Source organism: Schistocerca serialis, chromosome 3, assembly GCF_023864345.2.
Source record: "Schistocerca serialis cubense isolate TAMUIC-IGC-003099 chromosome 3, iqSchSeri2.2, whole genome shotgun sequence".
In the NCBI taxonomy this organism is placed as follows: Eukaryota; Metazoa; Arthropoda; class Insecta; order Orthoptera; family Acrididae; genus Schistocerca; species Schistocerca serialis.
In genome coordinates this window covers 351,524,143-351,540,228 of record NC_064640.1, presented here as the reverse complement: position 1 = coordinate 351,540,228, position 16,086 = coordinate 351,524,143, and the positions used below count along the sequence as shown (strand labels likewise).

Below are 16,086 nucleotides of genomic sequence, written 5' to 3'. Positions count from 1 at the left end.
TAGTAGGGTTTGATAAACATGAAGACAAAGAAACTCTCACCATGTGCAGACAGACATTATCTTGCTGAAATGTAAGCCCAGGATGGCTTGCCATGAAGGGCAACAAAATGGGTCGTAAAATATCGCATGTGTACTGCTGTACTGTAAGGGTGCCATAGATGACAACCAAAGGGATGCTACTTTGATCATAAATGGCACCCCAAACTGTCACTCCTGGTTGTTAGGCCATATGGTAGGCATCAGTCAGGTTGGTATCCCACTGCTGTCCGGGGCATCTTGAGACAAGTCTTTCCTGATCATTGGGGCTCAATTCGAAGCATAACTCATCACTGAAGACAATTATACTCCAGTCAATGAGATTCCAGGCAGAAGACAAGTTTGGAGATGCCCCAGAGAGCTGTGGGATACCAAGCTGACTGTCACCCATCATATGCCCTGATAACCAGGAGTCATGGTGTAGGGTGCCATTTGTTATCATGGCATTGCCTCTTTGGTTGACATCCATGGCACTCTTACAGCACAGTTGTATGTAGACAATATTCTTTGCCCCATTTTGTTGCCCTTCATGGCAAGCCATCCTGGGCTTACATTTCATGAAGATAATGCCTGCCCACACATGGGGAGAGTTACTCTCGGTTGTCTTCATACCTACCAAACCCTACCTAGGTCAGCAATGTCACCATATCTCTGCCGAATTAACAATGTTTGTAGTACCATGGGCAGAGCCCTCCAACCAGATTGGGATTTTGAAGATCTAATGTGCCAGTTGGATAGAATTAGGCATGATATCACTGAGGAGCAAAACCAACTACTCTATTAATAAATGCCAAGAAAAATTACTGCTTTCATAAGGGCCAGAGGTGCAGAAACACTATTATCTTGCTCAGTTTGTGAACCTCTTTTTCTTTAATGAATCATCTGTTGTTTCTGAAGTTGTAATCATTTATTTGTCTGTACATGTACTTCACATCTATCCATTTCCATCCCATTCAGATAATTCCTTAATGAGACATAATTTTTTTGGTCTAGAGTGTACATTGAAAACATTATGGAACTTGTGATGTTATTGTCATTTTTGTATAACTTTTGCTGACCAGCAGAGCATACTGGCTTCTATTAGACAAATATTCATTGACCCATCTTGTATCTGTGAAGATATTCAATATGTCGGTGTCTTGGTTATCAGTCAGTGATATGATACAGAGTGAAATGCCTTTCAAAAATCTAGAAAGATAGAATCTACCTGTTCACATCCATCTGTTGTTGGCAAGATGTTACGTAAGCACAAAGCAGTCTGTGTGTAACATAAGGGCTTTTTCCTGAATCTGTGCTGAGTCTTCACCGAAAGACATATCATTTCTCATCATTGCTTTCCCATTTTGGACTTCCTGTAAGTCTCATTTTTTCCTGGTTCCTTTTCTTCATTTTTACATTTTGCCCTTCCCTCATTTGAATTCAGTGTTTGGTCTGTTATGCAAGGATTTCTACTAGGTCTTGTCTTATGCCTATTTTATCCTCTGTTGCCTTTTATTAGTATTTTATCTCACACAGTTGCTCAAATGTCTTCTTTCAGCCAACCATTGAATAAAGTTATGGTCCCATCTCCTTAATTTCATGCTGGCCTAAAATTTCTTCAGTTTTAATTTGCAGTTCATAACCATTAAATTATGGCTAGAGTTGGTATCTGTCCCAGGGAATATTTTGCAGTTTAAAATCTGGTTTCAAAAGTCACTGTCTTACAATTATGTAACTGATCTGAAACCTTCCAATGTCTCCAGGTCTCTTCCATGTACAAAATCTTCTATTCTGATTCTTATACATAGTGTTAGCAATAATAAAATTGTGCTCTGTGCAAAATTCTATCAGGCTGCTTCTACTGACATTCATTTCTCCCAGTCTACATTGCCCTACTAGCTTTCTTTCTCTCCCTTTTCGTATTATTGAACTCCAGTTTCATTACAGTTAAATTTTTTCTCCCTTAATGGACTGAAAAATTTCTTTTAACTCATCATACAATCTTTGTCTCTTCAGCATTTGCTGAGCTAGTAGGTATATATAATCTTCTACTACTTTTGTGGGTGTTGGCTTTGTGTCTAACATGGCTATGATACTGCTTTCACCTTGCTGTTCATTGTTGCTTACCTGCATTCTCCTTTTCTTATTCATTATTAGATGTATTCCTGCATTACATTTATTTGATTTTCTGTTGATAACCCTGTATGCACTTAGCTAGAAGTGCTACTAAACCAGTGGAGCCATACATTCTCCGAAAATATAATGAATGTAGTATTGTGTTGCTTTCAGCCATTTGCAGTACAATCATAGCACTCTCATATTAGTTAATGTTACAATGTGAGAGCAGTCAGTTATCTAGACTATTGACCTGGCAAGTACTGAAAAGACCACTGTTCATCTTCAGGAACTATATGTTGGTATGGTTTCTCAACTGATATCCTTCCAGTGTGGTTACACCTAACATATAGCTATCTATATCATTTTGGAACACAAGCCGCCCTGCTGCAATAGGTTTTGCAGCTCTAATAATATGATAGTTGTATACTTTTGTGTGTCTTGCTTGTTATCAGTTATGTAATTATATTACTCATGATTATTCAAGATTTGTGTTGGATATTTCTGAACTAATAGAATAATGGTTATACCAGTTTATTTATTTATTTATGCAGTTCATCTCTGTTAATAAAAGCCTAAACATTTAGCTGCAAAACTATGTGCTTGAACTTGTCTGTCAGTCCTGCTGAATCAATTCCTGTCCCAGTGCGTGATATAAATTAATTTTTGTTTCACATAATATAATTCTGCATACTTCATTTGTACTATTGATGATAAAAGGTTTAAAACACTGTTGAAAGACTAGTTGTGATTTATGCAGAATATTTTATTCTGCAACTCATTGATTTAGGAAGTGACACTTTGGATCATAATTGCTATTCACAAGATAACTTTAGCATGTAAATAACTTGAAGAAGTATACACATAATTATTAAAATAATTTTAACAAAAGCTACAGTGTTAGTCTTCTGTATGTAAATATAGAAAAATATCTGATTGATGATGTTAGAAGACAATTTCTCATGATTTTATGGAAAGTAAAACATGACATTTCCTGTTGAATGAAGTGGAGTTTCATAAACAGAAATCTGATAAGTGCAGTTATTTTTACTTGCCATGTCATTGCACAGTAACTTAAAACACATGTTTTACAAAAATCTTGTTCTGTCTCTGCTCTGATACTGCATAATTCACTGTATGTACATTTTGGCAATGATAAGTCAACAAATTTTGCTGGTGCTGCCAGTAGCAGAGAAAATTGTCACTAATTGGAAAATATTCATTCGTCTTGAAGTGCTGGCAATATTTTCATGTGTGTCACTTCTGCTTTCATATAAGCACAATGCATGGGTAATGGTGGCAGCACTGTGCAAAGAAGTTGGTGCTGCTTCCCCTTCATCTCCCCTCTCCCCTCGGCAGTTATAATGTGAGGACAAGGCACACCTCCTACTGTTTCCAATAGGCACCATGTGAATCATCTTATCATGGCCAAACAGTAAAGTAAAATCATTTCAGGAAATGAACTGCTGCAAAATTCTCATAATAGAAAATGAAATTATTATGCTTGGCCATTGTCCAGAGTTTGGAAATAACTCTCTGAAATATTGTGAAAATTATGTTTTCAGGCCAACACCAATGGAAGATTTCCGGCATGCTGCCACTGGCAGTAACAGTATGGATTTACAACACCAGTCACACTCTCACCACTCCGTCCCACAGCAAGTGACTCCTGAACTTACCTCCAGGCATCCACATTACAAGCATTCAGCATCACGCATTCCACAGCGCAGTCAGTCACAACCAGTAGATCTTATGCAGGTCAGTTACTGTGCTTTTTACATATGACATGTGATTCAGAAAAACACATTTTGTTATTGTTATAATTCTGAGTAAAATTGTGTTGTTTTTATATTGTTTTTAAACCTATTTAACAATGGTATGAGGAAATACCACATAAATAGTGAAATGCCTATAAACTGATAATACAAAGGGATCTAAATTGCATCTGTTAACAGCTGGATAGGAACAATGTAGGTAATATATGTTTCTCTCAAAAGTCACAAATGTTCGTTGGTGTATGTGAAGCACAGAGTGTAAAACTTTGCTGCTATATGACCACTGACTGCAACATGCTGTACTTAACATTCATGCATCACTTTCTTTATGAGCATAGACAGAAACTACCCAGGGAGTATGAACTACGATATAAAAGTAAATGATATGACTTGTAATGTTATGTGGTGTTTGCAGTATAGGTTTCACAGCAAGTATCTACTGCTACACTTTTACTGTCTGTAACTTTGCAGCATGATGATCAACTTTGTTCCCAAATTAAAGCAATATTTTAGTTCAAAGTACACAAACTGATACTAGAAAACAAAATAATTTTTGATGTTTTGTCTCCTTTGGAATCCAGGAGTATGCAGTAAAGATACTACAGTAAGTGGATCTTAACTTAAAAACATTTTGCTGTAAGTAATAATCAGCATTTATGTAACAGTTCATTGATAGTTGAGTGAATATATGGATGTACATGCTGTGTCTTTCAATAAATCTTAAGTGTCTACACCTATGTCTATACTCCATGAATCACGATAAACAGCATGACTTAAAATGATTTTTGTTATACCATACATTAGGGTTCATTTCCATCACATTTTTGTAATGACAGAGTGACTGCTCATATGCCTCTAAGTCAGTTGTTACTACATAGTTTCTACAAGATTGTACCACATACAAGAGCAGAATCATCAATGAAAACCAACATTTAATCTAGCAATGCTAATTACATAGAGTCCCAGCAATGTCCAAATATCTAGTAAAATAAGTTTGTAAAATCATGTAGAACTTCTCTGTTGTATGATGTTGCCTGATGCAAGCATTCAGAATATCATCAGGTTGATATGGAGATACCCATCACTACTTCAGATTTGAAATGAAGTACAAATACTATCATAAAAGCTATAGTGTCTTGCTTGACATATTGTGTGAGAAAGTCATGACAGTTATTGTGCTGTCCCAGTATCTTTGTTTACTGTCAACATTCACATGTAAATCTCCCAACATCTTAAGAAAATAATGCATGATACCATTTTGATTTTTTGTGATATCCAACTGTCATCCTGCAAGCAATATTATATCATGAAATTGCCTGTGATACAAGCTTTTAATGAGATACAATTACATCATTATACATTGTTTTGTGTTTGTGAAATTTATGTCTTTCACATGGAATTAGGTGATTATTCGAGCTTTGGTGGCTGCTAAAGTTTTGAGAACAGTATATGGTGATGTAGTCAGTGTACTTCCTGATCCATTGATTCTCAACTCCCATTTGATAGAATGGAACATCTGCAGCAACAATTGATACCACATCACTTGCATTCTCTTCAATGGCTTATATAGTGTGTTATGTCAACTACGTGATTCTATCAAGGGTCTTTACAAATAGCTTGAAATCAGATACTGGAGTACTGGTTGGTGAGCAGTAACTAAAATAAGATAACAAGCAACTCATTTCTGTTCTTGGATTGTAGCTATTTTTATACCAGATTGTTTTTATGGCAGTCCATAGGGTGTGGAGGGCAGCGTGGAGGGTAAAAATCGTAGAGGGAGACCAAGAGATGAATACACTAAGCAGATTCAGAAGGATGTAGGTTGCAGTAGGTACTGGGAGATGAAAAAGCTTGCACAGGATAGAGTAGCATGGAGAGCTGCATCAAACCAGTCTCAGGACTGAAGACCACAACAACAACAACAACATAGGGTGTGTGCACTTCTGGGTGTCCCTGAGCTTGCCCTCAAGTAAGTGCAGCTAGTTTAGGCTCCCCACCAGGTTATCTTATTGCAAACATTCTGCTTATGCACGGACTCCCTGGCTACCCCTGCCAGCATGCACTAAACTTATATGGTAAGGTCATGTAGACTAAAGCCCAGCTACCTGTCTGTCCTGTCCAATAATGCCCACTGGCAAGCACTCTGACTTGGACAGCCTGTTTTATACAGTGCTGTCTTCAGCAATGCTGGTCCATCCATTGTGCCGAGATGTACCTCCTAGCTATTGCCCAAATAGCAGTCAGCGTCTTCATGTTTGCGTGCTTGATTGCATATTACAGTAGCAATGTACTTCTTAGTTCTCAGTGTCCATATTGCTAGTCATTCTCACAGAACTTGCATGCTTTCCAGCCAGCATAAAGATCTATGGTCATTACAATAAGTAATGAATTAGTAAAAAAAATATGGTGGCTGCTTACAAAATGCTCACACAGTTGCAAAATATTTTGCCTTAACTGTAGGTAAACTCTTCTGAGGGATGTACAGTACTTCTGAGCCATAAGCAGTTTCTTTTTCTGAGCCTTCCTGGATTTACACTAGAATTGTGTATGTCCTATAACCTTTAGTATCAGTGCACAATTCCATCCTTACATTCCCATTGTTCAGTGCCAGGAATGAGGGCAATGTCAGTGTTCAGCAAGAACAATTCAACATAATTTATGCTCCTAATTGTAAGGCAATTACATGTCTCCCAGTAACAGTCCTTGTACTGAGTGTGCATTGTTATATTAAAACCCTTTGTGAGGTGCCTGTACTAGCAGCACATTCTGAACTTTTCACATCACAAATCTGATGGACTGAGATGGACTCCACATCCATAAATTGTTAGCCAAGATTTTTGTTTCGTGGGATAAAAAGGGTAACACAGTATGGGCACATTGCCTAAGGGAAACACAGTGTTGCAAACAAAATTCTCTTAATGTAGTTTTCAGCCTTGTGTCACAAAAATAGTACCTTAATTGGTTTCAAGTACTTGGATAGTTACCATTGGAATATCTGTTTAAAAAGAAAGAAAAAAGGGGATAGTAAATACAAGGAAACTAAATTACAAAATCAGACTATCTTGTATATGCAGCACATGAACTTGAATACATTACATAGCAATAAAGTACAGCTAAACAGGGTAGGAGGGGCATTCCCAGTTAAACATACCCCCTATCTTATTGGTGATCTGAAGGCTGCAGAAACCCCATAATAGCATGATACTCGTAACTCTTAAGTTGCAAAAAAAAAGGATTAAACACATTTGAAATATAAACTTCTCCTCTCACAGTGAAAACTAATAAAAAAAATTGAACTGTGAAACTGTTACTAGTATTTACACTTTTTTTACTAGTTTTCACTATGAAAAGGATGTATCACAATTAATTTTATTTTGTGAATAATACTATTAGTAATGTAAACTCCTTCTACAGGCCATGGCTGGCCCATCAGTACCAACAAATTGCCATGTCACCATCTGTCAGTGACATCACTGGATGTAATATAGAGTGGCATGGGGCTAGCATACCACTCTATTGGCTGTTATAAGTTTTTGTTACATGGAGCTGCTACTACACAGTCAAGTAATTCCTCAGTTGGGATCCTGAGACTGAGTGCATCCCATTTCAGTCCTCCCACTAAGGAAAAATCCCTTGCAGTCCCAGGAATTGAACCCCGGTCCTCCACATGGCAGTCAGATGTGCTAACCATTCAGATTTGGAACCAGGCAGGTTTGAGAAGGGTACACCTCACAGTCAATTTTACATTTTGAATAAGCCCACTACTAGTGAAAACTAATTAAGAAAGTATGTAACTACTGCCAGTAACTACATAATGTTTTCCTAATGTCTGCTTTGAGAAGGATGTGTCTAACAATCAGTTTCATATTGTGAATATTTTTAAACTATTAGGATGGTGTATAATTTTGCAGCATTTTTGTTTTGCATGTTGGTATTCTGGTTGTAATGGGTTTATTTGTCAATTACCATTTTTAATTGTAGTTGACTGTTGTTACTTGAGGTTACATGTTGTCAGTTGGATATAGCGAGAGGAGCTGTGGACACTAGAAAATGAGTGTCAAATGGATAATTCAGATCATTTCTGACTTATTCTTCTGTTTGAATTCAATAGAGGGGTGACAGCAGTGGAGGCAATCAGAAACATTTGCATCATGTATGGGGATAAAGTCATGAAAATGGTTTCCTCATTTTACAGAGGATCATTTTGACGTTTCTGACTCTCCACATTCAGGAAGTTAGTTAGTTACTTTCATGTTCCATGGATCATTTTGCACAATAAATCACCATGGTGTGGAGCAAGTCATTTTACATTCATATTGCAAATTAATTTGCGCACACACACACACACACACACACACACACACACACATATATATATATATATATATATATATATATATATATATATATATATATATATATATATATATATATATATATATATATATATATATATATATATATATAGTAGTTTCTTTTGTAATTTAGTTTCCTAGTATTTTACTATTCTATTTCTTTTTAAACAGATCATCTGATGGTCACTTGCTGAGAACTCTAAGCCAGTTATGATATGATTTGTGTGACCTAAGATTGAAAAATACAGTAAAAGACTTTCACTGATAAATGTGTACTTTCTCAGATTCAGATGAAGGCCAGTGGTCTGCATACATTTCACTTAAGTAGCTTAGATATTCTTCATATATCTTTGAAAAGTGACATGGCAACCAGGTAGCAAAAGTAAAATGTTCCTTAGAGGTGTTTATGCAAGACGTCCACCACATGTTTTCTACCACACTTTGTGTATGTAGAACACAGTTTATGATCATTGATACTGACAGTAATGCAGAGACTTTAGAACAGACAGATGGTTCCTGAGGTCAATGACATCAGAGTTTGTGAAGTGAATGGCTAGCCCAAAACAAATCCAGATCATAGGAAAGTCATCTAAAGTACATACAACAGCCCAGGGAGCAATCCAAACCACAAACATAATAATGGCAGGGTCAAAACTCTACTGTTCATCAAAACTCTACTGGTCAATGGTGCGTAACTAAAGGCTTCAAAGACTAGTGAGACACTGGCTGGAAAGTGGCTTCTCATGTGGGAAGAAGCTGTGGCTGGAGTATGTAGCCCAAGTGTCTGTGACCTGTTCTCCACACTGATTCTCAGGATGACTGGAGAATATGAAACACTGTCAGATACTAAACACCTCCTCATTGTAACTGGCACTTAGGGCTGGAAAAAGCATGGCCCATGCTGACCTTGTTAAGGAAGGTTAGATGAAAGATGCTGGAAACCCCGATAGAGGCTGGTGCAGAAGTTTATTGGTACAGCTGACTAGGTTGGCTGCCAGCACAGGCAGTGTGATTGCCAACTGATCAGTAGGTTATGGGGGTCACATTTGTCCTACCTGCAGAGAAATGGGTGTCAGGCAAGTAGGAGAAGGTAATAATGATTGGATCACTGTGGGCACCTGAGTATGAAAGCAATCCACCTCCATCTATTGTGTGGTAGGGGGTCTCTGGCATTGGTGAGAGCCAAAAGTGGCCTTGGGGGTGGAAGTGGTTCCACCTCCATTAGCTCCCACTGCTGGTCATTGTCAATGCCTTGTCAATACCAAATACACAGTTGGAGGCTGTAATAGTACCAAGCAGGCTGTTGGGCATGCATGTCCCAGGAATGGTTGTGTAGATCTTGCCCTATAAGCAGTTGTAGGGGAAGGGGGTGGCACAACATGTTGCAGCTGGAACTGATTTTGATGCCTGATTAGATGCCCCTGGCTGGGCACAACCTCAAACATTTGCAACTCCCTCTAACAGAAGATGGCACCTCGTATCCACCTGAGGTTCTGGCCAAAGGTACTAGCCCAGATGTGGGTGCCTCTGTGGTATTATGGCTGTGTGTATGGGTGGTGGGCCTGCTGAGCCATGCACAGCAATTCAAAGAGTTTCCGAGGTCTATGCCTTTGTAAAATTTCATCTGGGTGGAGCTGGTGAGTGTTTCCTCACAGTAGACTCTTGTCATTACCATGTGTACCTGCATTTTGAAGGTCCTGACAATCTGCTTGGCTTCAGAATCATGTGCAAGATGGAAAGGGACATTGGTTAGGTGCTCAACACCAATGATGGGCTCAATTGATTGTGGGCATTTGCTTGCCAATTCCGTATGGTGTGTTCTGTGGTGGTGTCAATGCCAGGCCAATACATGACTCCATGCTATTGTCTTGATTCTGCACATTCCCCAATGTGCATTGTGAAAGAGCTTCAATACATGTGGGCAGAGAGTGGAAAGAACTATCACCCAGCATACAGAATCATCTGTAGCTATCAGAACGGTACCCACATTGATATTCAATCTGCTCTGTATGGAAAAATAGGCGTGTCATTCCCTGTCAGTGCACTTAAGCATGTTCTCCAGCCAACCCTATCATATACCAGATAGTACCCTTCAGAATTGTGTATCACAGGCCATTTCCAGTGCTATGTATCATGCTGTAATTGGAAAACTGTCAAGGATGTGTGAATGATTTGCATCTAAGGCAAAATACACTTCATGCCTGTCAAACTGCACCTGGGCCATATGGCAAGGGGAAGGTGCATCATCATTTGAGTGATGTGAAGTGAGACAGTAGTGGATCACATAGTTACAGTTACTTAGGAACATTACCTACCATTGGAGCCACTGTTCTGTCTCATTGGGAATTTTTGAATGTGGACTAAACAGTGAAATGAGGGGCTTGTGGTAGGTGATAAATGTGAAACATCCTGATGCCATATATGATGGCCAACACCTCTTTCTCAGCTTGCAAATAATTTCTCTGTGCTGCATTTAATATTTTAGATGCAAATGCACTTGACTATTCCTTGCCATTGGAATGTTTATGGGCAGTATGGCATCAATTCCATAGTCTGACATATCAGTGGCAAGTGTTAAACATTCACCAGGCTGAGTTGTTGCTGAGTTAGGAGCAACATAAGGCATTTTTTAAGCTGCAAGGAAGATTTCTGGCATGCCTCTGACTACAAAAATTTAATGTCTTTTTATGCAGGTGGTTAAGTGGATGGAAATATGGGTCAATAAATTTCGCATAATAAAAGGAGACGAGATACTGGCAGAAGTAAAGCTGTGAGTACCGGGCATGAGTCGTGCTTCGATAGCTCAGATGGTAGAGCACTTGCCCGCGAAAGGCAAAGGTCCCGAGTTCGAGTCTCAGTTGGGCACACAGTTTTAATCTGCCAGGAAGTTTCATATCAGCGCACACTCTGCTGCAGAGTGAAAATCTCATTCTGGATAATTTACATTGTCTAGGTACAACTGTAGTTCTCTGAGGTTCTTAGGAACTGGATTGCATCCACATGATCCTGTGTGGGTGTGTGCCATTCTTTACTCATATATGTCCTTGGCAACTCTGCCAAAACAAATTAAATTTTTTGAGGTGAAAATGCAGACCATGGACCTGGAGCTGCTCAAACATCAACTGTAGATTGGATTCTATATGGGACATCTGTAGGATGTGCAGATGCTGCTCCCACTTGGTCCCACTAATTAGCAAGTAATCTAATAATTAATACAGTTGGGGATACCTTGGATGAGATGATCAAGATATCTCTGAAATATTGCAGAAGCACTTGTGACCCAAATGGCAACCTGTTATAATGATACAGGCCAAATGGCATATTAATCACTAGAAGCTGCTTCATCTAATCATCTGCAGGAAATCCAGAATAGGTGTCAGTGAGATTGATCTTTCAAAAAATAATGGCCCTTAGCCAATTTTGTCAATTCCTCCAGCCTAGGACTTGGATACAGGTCAATATTTGCTTGAGCATTGGCGGCAAACTTAAAATCATTACAAATTCTAAGTGATCAATTTGGTTTTCTAACTATGACCATGGCAATAGCCCTCTGACTACACAAACTGCGGATATAATTCCCATACTTTGTGGCTGATCTATTTCTGCTATAACTGCCTATGCATAACGAAAGGCACTGAAAAAGCTCTACAGAACTTAAGCATAGCCAATAGCTTTAAGGATATGTGGGCCTGGAACCCTGTTTTGCCAACCTAAAGTGTGTTCAAACAATTGCTTAAAGTGCACACATAATGTATCAAGTTTTGTGGAAGGTATTACAGTTGAAAACAGATTCACTCGGTCCTGTATTTGGAAACCAAAAAGCTCAATAGTGTCCAAAGCAAAAATCTTAGTTGCTGTCAAGAGTTGACTACTAGCAGGATTAGCTGCCAAGCTACATTTTGACACTTAGCTTGGACTGTAATCTGACCCACAATGACTGGTCACTGTATGTCACTACTCTGTGCTGAGGGGACCTCAGCTATAGAGAGAAAATCTATCAGTATGTGTCTTCATCATTTAGAGACATGGCCGCACCTGTGTTCAACTGGAAATCTGCCATCACTCCATTGCTGCATGAGCCTCTGCATCTCATTTGCTGCTGCTGTTGGCACCAACAAGATAGCATGTAGTGCACTGACAGCCTATGTTATTTATGTGTGCTGGCCAGCCAAGCACTCGCTAGGTGCCCTGGTTTGCAGCATGCAAAGAAGGTGACATCACAGAAAGGGCAGTGACACTTTTGATGCTGTGAGTTGCAATCTGGACATGATTTGATGTCACAATCTTTTTTGGGACTCTTTGAAAATGACGAGGAGAAAACTGTTGCATGAGCCTCTGCTCCTTTTTGACACACAAACAGTGAACAAAGTGTTTTTGTTTCTGTGTGTCTATCAGTAATGAGGGCGATGGATTGCTAATTACTGCATCCCATGTCACTGGACTGTCGGATGAATGGGTGTTCATTAAATCGTATAATGATGTTGACTGGAAGTCATCAGCTGATCATAGAGCACAACTGTGACTACTAACAACATTGACACAACAGAAATTGTGAAACATAGCTTGTGCTCATGCAGTTACTTCATGAGCTTTGGCAACTTTTAGCATGTTGCTCAGGATGGAACCACATGACTCTAAAGCATTCTCACTAACTTCTCTGTCAGGAGTGAGAAACATAATATCATAGATTATGCATTCTGCATATGAAGTTTAACACTATTTACAGAAAAAAATCACATTTGTGTGTAAAATTATGCAAGTCAGCCACCTAAGCTGTGCATAATTGCTTACATTATTTATCACATTGATTAAACTTGATCTTACATGCAATGATGTGGGCTTGATGAGCATATTAGTCAGTTAGCAAACCCCAATCATTAGGAAAACTCAAACTACCAGGATCTGGGAGTGAACATAGTTTCTGCACCATTTTGTGCAATTTATTACTAGAAAACTGATGTTCAGAAGACTGATGTTCAGGGTCATTTAGTTCACTTTCCTTACACTGAAGAACAGAAAGACAGTAATAGACATCCCATTTCTTGTGTGGAACGTTAAAGCAAGGTGAAGTGTGACACCCTCTGGTATCACTCAGAAGGGGTAGGACCACTCTAAAGTGACCTGGCTGATCAAGGGTGGGGCTGACTGGTGGGCTGGTGGGTCCCAATTGTAGACTGATGGCATAGAAAAAAACACTTTATTCCTTTTCAGTTACACATTTCTCCATTTTCAGTGTGAGGCAGACATGCACCACTCCAACACAACAGGCCCGCAGTGGTCAGCAGATGGCTAGCCTCCACTCCAGCAAGACAATACTTGTTTCAATTCAAATTGATGCATATCTCTGGCTAGGCAGCAAGCTGGTGGTCCATCAGTAGGCTTAGGCCCTGATGTCAGTGGTACTCTTTGTCTTCTTGCTGTGTCTGCCTTCTACTGTTGAATGCATGTGTTCAGGTAACTCAAACGTGGCTTGCTTCTTCTGTGGTGATGAGGGAAGGCCGTTATGCATGGAATATGTCCCACTGCTTCCAGGCAGGATTGTGGCTGTGGCATGAGCAGATGGTAGGTCTGCTGTGCTGTGGCACCAAGGCCCACAGGGTGGACTTAGTGTGAGAGATGTCTGCCCTGACTTGGTCTTGAACCCATGACACGATGTGGCAGCACCCAGTTGTCTCATCATCTAGGATAACCCTGGTGCATTTCCTGCAGTGTACCCTGACTCCTGATCAAGCACCTCATAAGACGGTTCTTGCCCTGGCATAGTGACACCATCCGGCACACTCCAACTACTACCGCTACATGTTGCATGTTTCACAGAGTACAGCTAGCCTGTCTTGCAGTCCTTTCGTGTACATGTTGCTATAAACTATATGTCGCCATAAAGTGCTTACCAGCCAGTGGTAGTTTCTTACAAAGTTTTACAAGTTCACCCAAATTGGGATAGTGATGCTACAAAGGACAGTGCAGAAACTGCAGCTGCCGATATTTTGTTTTGCAGCAGCTGTAATAGCAATTTCTGCTGTTACTGGTGGAATCCTCACTTTTTTTTTGTTGATGTTGTTGTAGTTGTTGGTGCTGCTGGAAGTTCCACTGTTTTTCTTGCTGTTGTTGCAGTTGCTGTTGGTGTTGCAGCTGTAACTGCTGCTGCCACAAATTTATAAACTTAGGGTCCGTGCTTCACTGGTATAGTTGCATGATGAGAAAGTTCTCGTTGCCAGTTTTCTATTCTACTCTGCATAGGTAGAATGCAGATTATGATCAGTCTTACTGGCAGTAATGCAGAGACAGGTGGAACAAATACATGGTGTCTGAAGTCAATGATGGTGGAGCTTACAAATTGAATGGCTAGCCAGAATCAAAGCTCACAGCATACCACAGTCATGTTAAGCATATATAACAGTCCAGGAGCAATCCAAATCACAAATGTGATACACAGAAAGTCAAAACTTTACGTTCAATGACACATAACAAAAAGCTTCAAGGAATAGAAAAAGACTTGCTGGAAGTGTCAGGCTGTGGCAGCGACAGGCAGTCTCATGCCAGTAAGTGGTTCCACATGACATGCACGGTAGTAAGCTGAGTCTGGATTATGTAGCACGAGTATCTCTGACCTGTTCTCCAGATTGGTTCTTGGGCTGGGAGTGAATCTCTATCGCAGTCAGATACTAAAATGTATTCTGAGATGACTTGAGGACTGTATACAGCAGACAATGTATCTTTGGATTCGTAGTAGCTATCAGGAGCTATGAAGTTAGTCTATTTGTGATCAGCCTCTTGAACCTCAAACTGCTAATAGACAGTCTGCTTATATGTGGTGGAGACATACTACTTTGAAAACATCCTAGCTCTCAGAGTTTCATGGTAGCAGTTTTACATCTGTTTTGCTGCTTTTGTTCAGTAATGGGTAATGAAACAGAAATTTCATGTGCTATCTTATTTATTCATTAATATCTCAAGACAGGTGCAGAAGACTCTCTGACTATTGAATTTTCTTCATGAGTTACCTGTTGCTTGTCTAACCCACACTATACCATTTCTGTGGGTGGATGGATGGCCTTAAGTGGTTAACTTCGAGTTCTCAGTATAGATTCCTTGCATGAAAACATCAACTGAACTGCTATGTGTGCTCTTGTGTGTTTGTTTATATCCTCAATGGCAACAAGTACTCTTTTTTCAGATTAAAATGATACCTCATAGTCAAACACAGCCTCAACAAACTTGAACATTTTGGAAGATATGATTCTGCCAGTGTCATTAGTTTTCTTAATTCTCTAGGGACAAGCCATGTAGCTCCTGCATTGCGTGGATTATATTCGAAAAAGACAATCAACATAGGACCTACATAGGCTGCTTCTCAGCTTTTTAAATGTATTCTGATATTTGTCTTTTGTCTGCAGTCGATGTAAAAATATTTTATAATGCTTTTACTACAACAAAAAATGCAGATGGAAAAACTTTCACTTGTATTGGTGGAAAATGAATATAGACAACATTTTGTGCTACTTGCTGTGTTCCCCTTTCCACCATGCACTGTACCTCACAATGTCACACACAATGCAAATAGCATCGATTGTTGTCTTTGTATTTAGTTTCAAGACAGCATTACACTGCAGTACTGAAAAACAGGAAAGTTCTAATTGCCCAGATGCTAAAAAAATGAAGTATTGTTTCACTGATGAGACCATTTGCTGTTTGTGAAATGGGAGGACAACAGGAATGTATTTCTTTTGATGAAAGAACACAAAATGACTGTAGCCAATGTCAACATTTGAAAAAAATTATTAACGACATAGAAGATGAAACCCACCTGTATTTTGGATTATAAT

General features: G+C 39.3%; 1 protein-coding gene across 1 annotated transcript in view; it reads left to right on the top strand.

The window, feature by feature from the left end:
* LOC126470159 (potassium voltage-gated channel subfamily H member 2) overlaps nucleotides 1-16,086 on the top strand; it is a 670,689-nt gene that overhangs the window by 641,590 nt on the left and 13,013 nt on the right. Inside the window, exon 18 of the mRNA XM_050097782.1 lies at nucleotides 3,696-3,888. Coding sequence (XP_049953739.1) covers nucleotides 3,696-3,888 — 193 coding nt within the window. The remainder of the gene's footprint in view (nucleotides 1-3,695; nucleotides 3,889-16,086) is intronic.